General features: G+C 42.1%; 1 protein-coding gene across 1 annotated transcript in view; it reads left to right on the top strand.

The window, feature by feature from the left end:
• HMCN1 (hemicentin 1) overlaps positions 1-15,325 on the top strand; it is a 324,395-nt gene that overhangs the window by 266,951 nt on the left and 42,119 nt on the right. The window contains exons 72-82 of the mRNA XM_039483793.1: positions 1,280-1,421; positions 2,495-2,639; positions 3,133-3,260; positions 3,823-3,979; positions 5,447-5,568; positions 5,770-5,934; positions 6,119-6,226; positions 12,543-12,680; positions 12,810-12,944; positions 13,962-14,231; positions 14,626-14,816. Of these exons, the coding sequence (XP_039339727.1) occupies positions 1,280-1,421; positions 2,495-2,639; positions 3,133-3,260; positions 3,823-3,979; positions 5,447-5,568; positions 5,770-5,934; positions 6,119-6,226; positions 12,543-12,680; positions 12,810-12,944; positions 13,962-14,231; positions 14,626-14,816 (1,701 nt within the window). The remainder of the gene's footprint in view (positions 1-1,279; positions 1,422-2,494; positions 2,640-3,132; positions 3,261-3,822; positions 3,980-5,446; positions 5,569-5,769; positions 5,935-6,118; positions 6,227-12,542; positions 12,681-12,809; positions 12,945-13,961; positions 14,232-14,625; positions 14,817-15,325) is intronic.

Genomic DNA, 15,325 nt, shown 5'->3' on the forward strand with positions numbered 1-15,325 from the left:
TGCTTCTAAGGTCATAGCAATTGTGCTGAAATATGTGAGAGGAGTAAATACAAATATACAAAAAAACCCGGTTATTACAAATATGAGGCATTTTAAGTAGCCTCTGCCCAAGGGCTTGGCAATGGGAGGTGGCTTATTTCACTTCTAGGGCCTCAGTGCTGCAATCTGTTCTGCATGGGTGGACCCCTTTGACTATGGGAGGCCCTATTGACTTCAGTGGGGCTCTGTACTAGCCTGGAGTCCGCCTGCAGAGAAGGAGTTGCAGAATTGGAGGCCTAAAGGTTCTGAAACCATAAGAGAAGTTAAACAACACCAAATGTAGTATTAAAAGAACCCGTCATGATTTTTAAGCCAGTTTGAGGATCATGTGGGCCCTTGGATGGTTTGAACACTTGGAATTGGCAGTATTATAGTACACCAGTACAAATCTTGTCCAGACTGGCAGTGACCAAAAGCAATTCACATCTAGTGGCTGTTTTTGCACAATTTGTTCACACCCAGTACATTGCCAAACAGACAGAGATCTGTACGACCTCTGGCATCCTTACAGGCAGTCTCAATGTAGAGGCTAATCTGTTGCATAATGGAAATGATTCCTTTAGATCAAGGCTGTGGCACATTGAAAGAGCAGTGTGGGAAAGCTTTTATTTCTTCTACCAGTGATATGCCTGGGTGTGGATAAAGAATGCACTTCAATTTCGTGCCATCAAACTGCCATCTTACATGAAAACCAAAAAAAATATTTATAATTAATTGTTTTGGTCACAAATTCTAATCCCCTTTTCTGGCAAAATTCCTGAGTAACGAATTCATGATTGAGTCTATAAATTGCCATCAATATTTTAAAACTCAACTAAATTTTCTAAGAGATGTAATAGAGCCTCATTTATGTTGCATGAAGTGTTTAGAAAGCTGTGTCAGTCTCAGGATATTAGAGCGACAAGGTGAGGCAATATCTTTTATTGGATCAACTTTTGTTGGTGCAAGAGACAAGTTGCTGAGTTTACACACAGCTTTTCTTCAGCTCTAGGAAACTGCTCTAAAGCTTGTCTCTCTCACCAACAGAAGTTGGTTCAATAAAATATATTACCCCATCCCCCTTGTCTCCCTTGTTTATCCTTGTAACTTTACCAAGACAAATGAAGTTAAGCCATCAATGAATTTGACCCATTATGTTCTTATGGCCACCCTATCAAACCTCCTATTACTTTGTAACATGAATTTTCAGTACAATGGAAAAATGTAGTAAAATTAGTTCTACTTGTTGAACTTTCCTTAGGCAACTCCTCGAGTTCGCATCCTATCCAGTGGCCGATATCTGCAGATCAATAATGCTGACCTAGGTGATACAGCAAGCTATACCTGTGTGGCAAGTAACATAGCAGGAAAAACTACCAGAGAGTTTGTGCTGACTGTAAATGGTAAAGAATATTGATTAATTCTTAACTATTATAATCTTTGCACAGTATGTCTGAAAGTTGGAAAAGGTGGAATATGTTTACTGGACTCCTCACAACCAATAAGCAGAAGTACAGTAATTTTGTTGTTATATCAATCCAAAAAATACTTTAAAGAATGTTTTAAGATAGCCCAGGAAACTTTCATTCTGCCCTCATGTGCGTTTGTGTTATAAAAGTCACATTAGGGCCCGTATCCACAAAGGTATTCCACGTAAATCAGTGGCAGTTAGGAGCCTAATGCCATTGTAGGTCTAGGGTGAGGTGCTTTGCAGAGATGAGGCATTTGGTTTCCATTGAGCAGGGTTATGTCTGAATTGCTTCTATAGCATATTTTTCTGGTTGATGCATGGAACAAAATGAATGAACAGCTCTGAAGAGAGGCTAAGCATAGGACCTTCCTGGCCATGCATAAATTTTCTATTAAGATTGTTAACAAGGCCCAGGGTGGGTTTTTCTCTTATTAAGACAGGGCCATACTGCTACAAGACACTGCAGTCTGCAAAGGCACAGATATTAATTTTGAGGTACAGCTACTGGGGGAGGGCTAAGCCCTAATTTCAATCTCTCATGCCAGAGTCAAAATCCTAGATTCAGTTCAAACGAACAGTTTGCTTGTAATAAAACATAGTCTGGGACAGATAGTCTCAGTGTCCTACTTGATTTCCTGATTTTTAAAAGGTATCAAAGAATTTTAGAAATGTGGGGCTGGAAGAGATCTCAAGAGGTCATCTTGTCCATCCCCCTGTGCTGAGACCATGCCATGTGCCAATTCTAACAATGTAAGATCATTAGTAGGTGGCACAGAAATCTATCATCTTTTTAATTTGTAAAAGATAAGAAGTTTTTCTTTAATTTTCCATTACAGCATACCAGCTTTCATGTATTGTATCAGATTTAAAGAAGCTTGTTGGTACACTCATGGGAGCACAATTCCTTTTTCATAGCAGACATTTCCATGGGTCTAATTTAAAACAGTTCAGAATACAGCTCTCTCTCTCTCTCTCTAATATCATGTGGCATTCTTTCTTATACAGTTGCTCCCACAATCAAAGATGGTCCTCAGACAGTTGTTGTGACTATAAATAAGTCTGTTGTTCTGGAGTGTGTTGCAGAAGGAGTGCCAACCCCAAGAATTACATGGAGAAAGGATGGGGCTATTTTTGCTGGAAACAATGCCAGGTAGCATCTAATAGTCAGAATAACATTCTGTAGAAACTTTTTAACAATGTATTTGTAATAGAAGACTTGGAGTGAAATCTCTTGGGATTTTATTTGCATTAGTTTTACATTCACAAACTCAGTATTAATGTTAGTATTCATTCATTCAGTGTGTATTCATTCATCATTTGGATTTTCTCAGTTTAAATGAGTGATAATAAAAATTTCCTCTTTCATAACATATACAAAGCTGATGTATTTCCATTTGAAAGTCATTGTAGGAGTCAGTTTTCATAATTACTGTGTAAGGGGGTAGCAGAAGTGCAGAAAGACAGACTCAAGGCAGAATGAGTGTAATATGTTCAAAAAGGCAAATTTTATATGGCCAAATTAAGGTGCTACACATTTTGCCTACCCTTGTGCCCCCTGTGTTCTTCTGTTTCTCTTTCCTCACAACACTTAGCCACATTTCCTGCCATGAAAAATGTAATTAATGCCTATAACTTTGTTTTAGACATTCAGTGTTAGAGGATGGGTCCCTGTACATTCACACAGCACACGTTACCGACACTGGACGATATTTGTGTATGGCAACCAATGCAGCCGGTACTGAACGCAAGCGAATTGATCTACAGGTCCAGGGTAAATATTTCTTTTTCAGATAAACACAAATGTTCTACAAAAACTGGACACATTGGATTTCTTGATTGTTGCTGAATCTTGAAATCCATATTAGTAATGGACTGGAACTGCAGAAAAGCAACTCATAGCCTGCTTTTCAAGTACTCAGGCTTTGGGCTACTTGGATCTGGGACACTGGTTCAGGCCATTATAGAGAAAGGGGTCAATGAAAGTCAGATCCAAGCACAGAATATAGATGTCCCCAAAATGCAGGATTATTCACATCTGGAATTTTGTTTAAGGCTTCTCTCTAGAGGTTGGTTTTTTTTGTAAGCCCTTAGAAATTCTGTTTGTTATGAACACTGCCTAAATATTTGTGAACAGAAAAAACAGTTGTTCTTTGTTAACTGGTGTGTGTACATCAACAGGATATACACAGAACTGAGAGACATTCCCGAGTGCATTTTTTGGCAAATTTATAAATGTCAAATGATCCGTGCTACAGAAAAGGATAGTTTCAAATAGTTCAACTTGAAAAAATATACATTCTCTTAAAATTACCTGGGCTTCATATGTTCTTTAGTTCCTCCATCTATCGCTCCTGGACCCACCAATTTTACAGTTACTGTAAATGTCCAAACCACCCTGCCCTGTGACACCACTGGAATCCCCAGGCCAGCAATAAGTTGGAAGAAGAATGGGCATCTCCTTAATGTTGATCAGAATCAGAATACATACAGGTGAGAAATGCTCTAATCTTTGTTGAGGGCTAAATTCATCTCTGGTGCAAATCTATTCAGAGATTGGTTTGGCCTATTTTAATTTAATTTAAAATTTGCTTTTAAATAAATAGACAAACTTCATTGCATGACTGTTAGTAGCAGTACTGAACTGGTTTACTGGTGAACTGGTTTAAATAAAACATTGCCTGCCACCTGATGTACACATGTTTAGTAATAAAGTTCAATTCTTTGCCTTGTATTTTAACAATGTGTATCTATTTGCATTTGACTTAATGTTTTTTACTCACCTCTGAGATCCACTGAAGAGGTCAAAATAATGTACAATATGCTCTTTTCATGGTATTTATGTTCCTGGTTGGTGGAAACACTGAGAAAACCAGAGAGAGAAAGCTCAGACATTCCATTTGTATATGGGCCCTGTAGACCCTGGAAACATTTAGATTTTGCCAGAGTGAGGCACTAACGTTTGCTAAGAGCAAACTGTTGCAGCTCAGAACAGCAATAATTAGTTCTCAGTTTGCAACTGTTTGGCCAGATGGGCCACAGTGAAGCACAAAGAATGGCCCAGGGTGAGAAAAATTCCTAAGGATCCCCTGGAACTGTATGGGGTTTGCTCCTCGGATGAAAGAGTGGTGGGTTCCTCCTTCAAACCCTGTGGATTTATTACTGTGGAACCCCAGTGTCTCATATCTCTACCCTCCACCAAAGCCAGGCTGCGAGGGATTCTCTCTGGCCAGGGCTGACCTACAAGAAAGAGATGGTGCGGGGGACACTTTGCTTTCTTTTGGCCCTGACCCCACCAAACATTGGCTTCCCATAGTGACCCAGATTCCACTCCCACAGAGAGCTCTTAATGGGATACTGGGAATGGGTTTGGGGCCCCAGAGTGGACTCCCATTCCATGCCAGAGCAGCAAGATCCCCATGTAAAGAGCTCCATCTCTGTGTGCTCTTGTTTTACTGTGTAGGTGGGAAATCTTTCCTGACCCTTATAGTGCTCAGCTTACACTCTGAAATGTGAGAATTGACTTCTTACCTAACTTCCATTAAATGTTTACAATTGCTATTTGCAAGTAATTAATGTTACCATTAATGTTACTGTAGTAACATTGTGGCTCTGTACCATTGTCTTCTATTGTGAAATCGCAGACTTGTTTGCATGTCTGTAATTATATAATCCTCTGGTGGCTTGTCTCAGAGTCTTCTATAAACCTTAAACAAGTCTATAACTAACAGATTGCCTTTTAGTTCATATTTATAGGTCTGTGCTTTTAGAACAGAAGGTCCTGTGTTCAGTCAAGTCTTTAGTCCATGCAGTATGAATACTAAATATATAAAATAGTGCAGCCATTTTTAAAATTCAGCAACAATATTAAAATTTGACCTCTTGTGGCAATGAATTCAATGGACTGACAATGTGCTGAGTGAAGAGATGTTTCAATATCTCCTAATTTCTCTATTTCAGGCTTTTGTCTTCGGGTTCCCTACTAATCATTTCTCCCACTGTGGATGACACTGCAGTCTATGAGTGCACTGTGTCAAATGATGCAGGAGAGGATCAAAGAACAATTGATTTCATTGTACAAGGTAAAGCAGACATTGTAAATGCACATGTATTATGATACCACAAATGTCTTCAGGACAATCCTTTATTTAAATGAGAACTGTAATTTTGATGCTTATTCTATTGAGCTTTTACTCTTGTTAAGAAAGAGGACATTGCTATATGCAAACCTCTATATGACATGAGAATGATTGATAATCCTAACACTGTTCTCCTTGCTTTAGTGCCCCCATCCATAGCAGATGAAGCTACAGATCTTCTGGTAACAAAACTGTCTCCAGCAGTAATTTCCTGCACTGCTTCAGGTGTTCCTGTCCCCTCAATCCACTGGACCAAAAATGGGATACGACTCCTTCCCAGAGGAGATAGCTACAGGATTCTATCTTCAGGTATTATGCAGGATTTGAGTAGATGCAGAAAATGCTAGAAGAAGGTGTATTACTATTTTCATTGTAAATATTTTGGAATAAAAATTTAGGGTTCTTAAATGGTATTATGGTTTCTCTGTTTTCTTTGAACATAAGATAGTGTAATATACTACAATACTGTATAATGAATTCTCTTTTTTTCTAGGAATGATTGAAATAACTGCTGCACAGTTAGACCATGCAGGAAGGTATACCTGTGTGGCCCGGAATGCTGCTGGCACTGCACACAGACATGTTACTCTTCATGTTCAGGGTGAGGTGGGAACTTGAATAGAAACATGTTTTATAAACAGCTTTAGTTGGTTTTGAAAAGAAAATATTAGAATAATAATACAGAATAATGGTGGGACCACATTGTGCCAGTCTTACTCATGTTCAGTAGTATCTTACTCATGTGAGTAGTTTCATAGATATACTGGCTACTCGGGGAGTAAGATACCATTCAACATAAGTAAGCGTGTGAAAATTTGGCCTTGTATAAATATATTTGTATCTGGTGGAAGCTACAAAGCGTGGGCTCTTTTAATTTAGACTGATTCAGCACTTGGAATACAATGTAGAAAGCAATCATGCATTGATGAAGGCATGCACTAAATGATCTGATAGCTTTTTCCAACTCTAATGCCTAGGATATTATGATCTGGCCACAGATATGACCTGCTTTGATTTTTTCTGTTAGGGCTTTTTCTGCTTTGTTGTTTTGCTTAATTAAAGTAGATTCATTAGGTGAACTAAATATGCAGGGCTAAATTCTTTAATCCATATGATGAGTAGTTCCATATTATGCAAGAGTAGTCCTACTGGACTCATCAAAAGGATAATAGAACCCTGCCCTCAATAGTTAAATGTTCTTAGCCTCTCACATTGTACAATTTGTCTTTGTTTTATTTTCCAGCCATAAAAATATTACAACTTCGTCAATGTACACTATGTGTATTCCACATGTAAGTATGCAAGTATACCTGGACCTGAGTCTGGAATTTTTTTTTACAAGCAGTATCCATTCACCCACCCATGCGCTCTAGCTCCTCTTGAGCGCCAAACTGAGGGCATAGAAGGTGGGGTGTGTCGACGCCTGTCCAGTTCCTTCTTAGCACTACCTGATCTGAGTCAGAATCTTGGGTGTTCTCAGCTTCTTTCTACTGCATCATTGCTCTAAAGATATTGTATATTTAGTTTTTAGCAGTTTTGTAGTTTTTATAGTGTAGCCTAACCTAGGTTTTCCCCCTTCTGTTCCCACACGGAATTCCCACCCCCAAGAAGTATGGGATTGTGCCCAGTGTCCTGGGGTGCAAAAACTGTGTTTCCTGCCCTCTCCTTTTCTGTGAGCGACAAACATCAATTCTGCCTCTATTGCCTGGGTAAGGCTCATATCTCTGCCAAGTGCAGCATCTGATGCGCCTTTCCCCCCAGAATTCATGAGGGTTGGGAACTGGGACTTAGAAAATATATGATGGAGAAGGAATGGGACCCCAATCAGTTCTGAACTGAGGACATACCCTTGTATATCAGTCTCAGCAAGCAGGCAGCACCCCTCCAAGCATGAGCTTGAGGACAGAGGCTAAGACTGCTAAGCCTAAGGAGGAAGCTTCACATGAGAGTAAGGGGCACTCTCATAGACGCAGGGATGAGTCATCTTTGTCTAAAACTGCCCTGAAGAGAGAGGATCCCTCCTTGACCATGTCAAAATTGGGAGACCCAGTACACATGGGCGCTGAGGACTTAGGCCTGAGTATATCTTCTCAGCAGGAGAAGTTGGTGCACAAGGGTATAGCTCTGACGGTTCCGACATTGGCTCTGATGGTGAAGAGTCAGGAAAAACAGCTCCTGGTGCTCCCATCCACTTCTAGAGCCAATGCAGTATAGTAATGCCTCACTTAAAGTCATCCCAGTTAACGTTGTTTCATTGTTATAGGGAACATGCTCGTTTAAAGTTGCACAATGCTCATTTATAACGTTTTTTGACGGCCGCCTGCTTTGTCCACTGCATGGAGAAAGAGCAGCCCACTGGAGCTAGCTGGTGGGGCTTGGAACCAGGATGGACCGGCAGTCCCCCTATCAGCTCCCCGATCCCCTAAGTTCCCTGTGTGGCAGCCGCCCAGCAGGCTATCAATTGCTGAGCAGTTCAGCTGTCCCTCCCCTGACTGCTGTGTGCTGCCACCAGGGCTGTCCCAAGCTATTCTGGGGCCTTACGCAGGGGGAGGAGGGGGCTGGGCTGGCTCACCGGCAGCGCAACTGGGGCCGGGTTGCTGCACTTCCCACCGCCGGGGAGTGCAGGCCCAGCCCTGCTGCAGAGCTCAGGGGAGTGGGGGTGGGGCTGGGGCGGAGCAGGGGCAGGAAGAGGCAGGGTGGAGTGGGGCGGGGGCCCTGGGGAAGAGCCAGAGCAGGGGCTGGAGCAGCACGCAACTGCGCAGGGCACCAGGAAATGTGGTGCCCCAAATGTCCTGGTGCCCTATGCAGCTGTGTACTTTGCATATGCATGAGGATGGCCCTGGCTGCTTCTAGCCTCTGCCTTGGAGCTGCTCCCAGGAGCCTCCTGCTTTCTGTGCAAGGGAAAGGGGGAAAGAGGGGTGCTAATGTCAGGGTGTCTCCCTCCCCTCTGCTCCTGGCCCCCACTCCTTTACCCCATCAGGCCATCTCCACAGAGCAGGGGGACACACAACAGGGCTCAGAACAGAGGGAGCTTGCTGGCAGCAGCTGCTGTCAGGTTCCTCTTTTGGTCAAGACCATTACCAATTCAGAGTCGTCTCCTTGGACTGGCCACAGCACCCAGGGTCTTTACAAAGATTTTTTTTTAGTGGTGGCAGTTTGGATGAGAAGAGTGGGATTTACAGTCTTCCCATACCTCGATGACTGGCTTCTGATAGGCAACTCCCAAGAAGAAGTCTGGTGGGCACCTTAGCCTTCTAGCTTCCCTTGGTATTTGAGTCAACCATGAAAAATCCACGTTGATCCCCATGAGGTACATAAACTTTATAGAGGCAACACTGGATACGACCACAGCAAGAGCGTTCCTACCTCTTGAGAGGTTTCAGGCCATGAGCACTCTCAGACAACAAGTACCTATCATACTCAGGATGTCTTTCTCTCCTTAGCCATGTGTCCTCATGCAAACATATGACACCACTCACCAGGCTTCATCTTCATTGCTTACAAGCCTGGCTTCTCTCCATGTACTCACCAGACAAAGGCAACATAGAATCATAGAATTCAAGATCAGAAGGGACCATTATGATCATCTAGTCTGACCTCCTGCAAGATGCAGGCCACATAAGCCGATCCACCCACTCCTTAAGCAAGCGACCCCTGCCCCATGCTTCGAAGGATGGAGAAAAACCTCCAGGGCCACTGCCAATCTACCCTGGAGGAAGATTCCTTCCCGACCCCAAATATGGCGGTCAGCTGAACCCCGAGCATGCGGGCAAGACTCTCCAGCCATACCCTCTGGAAAAAGGCTAACAATATCCTATCATTGACCCATTGTACTAATTACCAGTGTGGCACTTAATTGACCTATTGACTAAGCCCGTTATCCTATCATACTATCTCCTCCATAAACTTATCTAGCTTAATCTTAAAGTCATGGAGGTCCTTCTTCCACTGTTTCCTTCGGAAGGCTGTTCCAGAATTGCACTCCTCTGATGGTTAGAAACCTTCGTCTAATTTCAAGCCTAAATTTCCTGACTGACAATTTATAACCGTTTGTCCTCGTGTCCACATTAGCACTGAGCTGAAATAATTCCTCTCCTTCCCTGGTATTTATCCCTCTGATATATTTAAAGAGTGCAATCATATCTCCTCTTATCCTTCTTTTGGTTAAGGAAAACAAACCGAGCTCCTCAAGTCTCCTTTCATACGACAGGCTTTCCATTCCTCGGATCATTCTAGTGGCCCTTCTTTGTACCCGTTCCAGTTTGAATTCATCCTTCTTAAACATGGGAGACCAAAACTGCACACAGTACTCCAAATGAGGTCTTACCAACGCCTTATATAACGGGACTAGCACCTCCTTATCCCTACTAGAAATACCTCGCCTAATGCATCCCAAGACTGCATTAGCTTTTTTAACGGCCACATCACATTGCCTACTCATAGTCATCCTACGATCAACCAGGACTCCTAGGTCCTTCTCCTCCTCCGTTACTTCCAACTGGTGCGTCCCCAGCTTATAACTAAAGTTCTTGTTAGTCATCCCTAAATGCATAACCTTACACTTCTCACTATTGAATTTCATCCTGTTACTAATACTCCAGTTTACAAGGTCATCCAAATCTCCCTGGAGGATATCCCGATCCTTTTCCGAATTTGCAATACCTCCCAACTTTGTGTCATCCGCAAACTTTATCAGCCCACTCCTACTCTTGGTTCCCAGGTCAGCGATAAATAGATTGAATAAAATCGGACCCAAAACCGAACCTTGAGGAACTCCACTGGTAACCCCCCTCCAACCCGACAGTTCCCCCTTCAATATGACCCTCTGCAGTCTCCCCTTTAACCAGCTCCTTATCCACCTCTGGATTTTCATTTCGATCCCCATCTTTTCCAATTTAACCAGTAATTCCTCATGCGGTACCGTATCAAACGCCTTACTGAAATCCAGATATATTAGATCCACCGCATTTCCCTTGTCTAAAAAATCTGTTACTTTCTCAAAGAAGGAGATCAGGTTGGTTTGGCACGATCTACCTTTCGTAAATCCATGCTGTAATTTGTCCCAGTTGCCATCGGCCTCAAGGTCTGTAACCACTCTCTCCTTTAAAATTTTTTCCATGACTTTGCATACTACAAATGTTAAACTAACAGGCCTGTAGTTACCCGGGCCACTTTTTTTCCCCTTCTTGAATATAGGAACTATATTAGCTAATCTCCAGTCAAACGGTACAACCCCCGAGTTTAGAGATTTATTAAAAATCATCACTAACGGGCTTGCAATTTCACTCGCCAATTCCCTTAATATTCTAGGATGTAGATTATCCGGGCCCCCCGATTTACTTCCGTTTAGCTGTTCAAGTTTGGCTTCTACCTCAGATACCGTAATGTCTACCCCCATATCTTCATTCCCATCAGTCCCTCTATCACTATTTCTTAGCCCTACATTAGCCTCATTAAAGACCGAGGCAAAATATTCGTTCAGATATTGTGCCATTCCAAGATTATCCCTAATCTCCACTCCGTTTAAAGTTTTAAGCGGGTGTCTGTTCCATCCAAGGTGTTAGACTCTCTTGTCTGGTGGACAAAACCAGAGAAGTTTTGAGAAGGGACCCCTTTCCTCACACCAACTCCAGAGGCACCCATCGTTACCAATTCCTCCCTCTTGGGTGGGTAACCATATGATCTTCACTCATCCTGTCACAACTAGATTTCTGAAGAGGCTTCTCAGATCCTTTCCACCGTTGGTGAAGTTCACATCTTAGTGGGACTTCAATTTTGTTCTATCATATCTTACTAAACCTTCCTTTGAGCCTCTAGCGACATGCTTAATGGCTGATCTGTCCATGAAGGTGACCTTTCTAACAGCTATAACATTAACCTGAGTCAGGGAGCTTGTGGGGGGGGGAGAGGAGAGGGTGGCACATGGGGGACCTGCCATATACTACCTTCTCTAAAGAAAAGGTCTCATTATGCCCCCACCTCAGATTCATCCCTAAAGTAGTTTTCAAGTTTCATATGAGTCAGGACATCCATTCACTAGCATTTTTCCCAATCCTCATGCCTCAGAGGGAGAGAGAAGGATGCATCTGGATGTTCAAAGGGCTTTGGCTTTTTATCTACAAAGAACAAAGGACAGCTAAACTATTTGTTTCCATAGCAGAGCAATCAACGAGGTCAAGCTATAATGGCACAGAGACTTTTTAAGTGGATCTCAGGTTATATTATCCTTTCTTACCAACTAGCTTATATCCCCCCCACCACCACCACACACACCCACACACCCCGGAAGGGATGAATGCTTATTTCACAAGAGGGCAGGATGCTTCGGTTACAGCTCTGAGAAATGTACCCTTACTAGAGATATGTAAGGTAGATACTTGGAGCTCTTCTCAAACTTGCACAAGACATTTCACTTTGGTCCAATTGTCCACCATGGAAACAGCGATGGGGACAGCTGTAATAGGGTCAGATGTCACTTCTGTGTCCTTGCACACACCTCCTGTTTGACTATTGCTTATTAATCTCCTATGTGTGGAATACACATAGGGACCATCACTCAAAGAGGAAATGGAAGTTACTTACTGTAACTGGAGGTTCTTCGAGATGTGTGGTCCCTATCTGTATTCCACTGTCCATTCTCTGCTGCCGATTGTTTGGACTGTGGTAAGAATGGGAAACTGGAGAGGCATCAGCCCACACCATGCTTTATGCCCTCGGTTCGGAGCATGAGGAAAGCTATGGCACAAGTGCAGGCCAATGGACAATGCTTGTTTAAAAAACAAAACAAAACACTGGTGCACATGCAGACCCTGTGTGGAATACAGATACGGACCACGCATCTTGAAGAACCTCCAGTTACTGGTAAATAACTTCCATTTCTAATCAACTGCCTCTTTCTGTTCCATTCCAATTCATAGAGCTACCAGCTATTCAGGTGCAGCCAGGAACACTAGATGTTATCCTGAACAACCCCATTCTTTTACCATGTGAAGCAACAGGTACACCTCGTCCCATAATAACGTGGCAGAAGGAGGGCATCAATGTAAACACAACAGGTATCTTAGCTTTATGATGCTGATAATTCTGCTGTAGCATTTAAACTCATGTTCTCATTCTTTAAAGATTTTGGTCTAATTACCTTATTTATAAAAATGTTTTTTCTACCTTTCTTATGCATGTTTTAGGCAATAGTTATACAGTTCTTCCCAGTGGTAGTTTACAGATTGCAAGAACAACTGTTGAGGATGCTGGCACTTACATATGTGTGGCTCAGAATCCAGCTGGTACTGCCCTAGGGAAGATTAAGCTAAAAGTTCAAGGTAAGTCATCACCATAACTCCAGTTTTCTACACAAGAAAGCTGTGCATATTCACAGTTAGTGAGGTCCCTGTTCTGAGCAATGTATATGGACCAAATTCATTCCTAGCTGACCTGCTACGGAAGGCACTGGGATTTATTTCCATTTTCACCCACAGGAAAATTAGATCCTACTGTAAATTTTAAGATTTTTCCTTTATAATTTGGACTCATTACTTAGTAAACATTTAAGATTGTAAAATTAGTTCCTGCAAACAAATAATAGAACTAGTCAATTCCCTGCAGCGGCCAGCAAACATTTCTTCTCTACCTTCAGAGACAGCGGTACACCTCAAAAAGAAAAACAAGATTGGTTTTTATCTCACATTGAGAGCAATGGAAACCAAAAATATAGCAGGGATATGAATTGTCATTACTGTGTGACCATGCAGTGCAATAATAGGGCTTTAACAGATTCTCTGTCATGTGCTTCATGATGGGTTCACACCTCCAGGACAAACCCACTTGAGCTGCTACCAACAAAGAACACTTATGTAAGGTGTTCTGGTAATGGTCCACAATTCGCCGTTCAGTACAGCCCCTATTAACTTCATGACCTTCACCATTACAGGTATTGTTAAGAGGTATCAGTCCTGATGTCAGTTTGCCATACAATTGTGCTTGTAGTGTTTAGTACATGAAAAACGCACTGCACGATCTTTGCCTTCAGATGAGCACCAGATCTGGGGTTGTTCCTTTCCCCTGCCCAGAAGGACATAACTCTGCACCTTCCTTCCCACCAGGGCAGGGCACGCAATGTGCTACCAATAGAATGTCATCTATTTGCTTTACTTCGCACTTGGATTTGGATGCTGTTTTGCAACTGTAACTGATAGGTGAAATTATTTAGCAAGAAGAGTAAACTGTGTTTTTTAAATTATTCTGGATAGGAAATAAAGCATGTGTGTGTGTATCTGTGTATGTGTGTTTAAGTTTATACATTTCCGAACAATGTGTTTTACTTCTTCATTCTCTTTCAGTTCCTCCAGTTATCAAACCTCATTCTAAGAAATACATAGTTGCTGTGGATAAATCTGCCACTCTGCAGTGTGAAGTGGAAGGCTACCCTGTGCCTGAGATCACATGGCACAAAGAAGGACAGCAGGTTACAGAGTCCTTCAGGCAGCGAATTCTCAGCACTGGGGCTTTGCAGTTTGCATTTGTACAGCCTGGTGACACTGGACATTACACATGCATGGCTGCAAACGTGGCAGGATCAAGCAGTTCTAACATGGAACTTATTGTGCACAGTAAGTAGGACTAGAAAGGAATGACATAGGCTGGCCCATTATCGTGACAGAAGTCTCTTGCACTGATGTGTTAGAGGCCAAAGTTGTAGTGAGAGACTTCAGGATAGTTACACCAGCTAGCATAAAACTCCTGCTTTATGACATAAGCAAACCACTAACTGACTGGCTTTAGGAAGAACCAGCCCCTGTGAGTATGTCTCTACATAATTTTCTGTTATGTAGGTTCCACACCTTTCTCTGGAGCTTTGGATACTGATCACTGTTGGAGACATGATTAGATGACCCACTGGTCTGGTCTGATGTGTCATTTCTGATGTTCCTACACCAGTATCTGGCTGAATGGAAGGCTGAAAACTATAGACAGTAATTAATTTCTTTTTAAATCTCCCCATAGTTCCACCTAAAATCCGTAGTTCAGAGGTGCAGCACACAGTCATTGAGAATTCCCAGGCTGTTCTGTCATGTGTGGCTGATGGTATCCCAACGCCAACAATAAACTGGAAGAAAGACAATATACCTTTAACAGACACAGTAGGAAAATACAGGGCTATGCAGTATGGAGATCTCGTTTTGGAGAATGCTGTTGTAAGTGTTATGAATTTGAATCTCATTATATATTGTGTATTTTTTCATGTGAAAATTGAGCAGCATGAAAGGTTTTATTTGTCTGGAATGAATGAACAGAAAGATTGTGTGGAGTCTATAATTCTTATGTCAAAAGAAAGTCCCTGCAGGTCAGGGTTGAGGCACAGTATAGGCTTACTTGTAGAAAACATGGCCTGAAACTAGCCAATTGCTACCTATTCTGTGGATAAACAGAGAAACACTGATTCCAAGAGTGCTGATCATGGGAGATAAATTCACAACATTTTTAGAACATAACTGCATAGAATACACATTGTTAAAACAGTCCAGTGCTCTCTTAAATTAAGTATACTGGAGGATTTCATGGATCGTAGTTGTTTTTTTGTTTAGAAGGTCAGCACCCTCCTTTCTAGTGTTTTGCATGTTATTTTTACAGCCTAAGAAATGTACAGCATGATGAAATGTCAGCCCATTGTAAAGCCTCTAATGAGCAGAGGGTGTTGAATGCC

This window comes from Mauremys reevesii, linkage group 8 (assembly GCF_016161935.1).
Source record: "Mauremys reevesii isolate NIE-2019 linkage group 8, ASM1616193v1, whole genome shotgun sequence".
NCBI classification, from domain to species: Eukaryota; Metazoa; Chordata; order Testudines; family Geoemydidae; genus Mauremys; species Mauremys reevesii.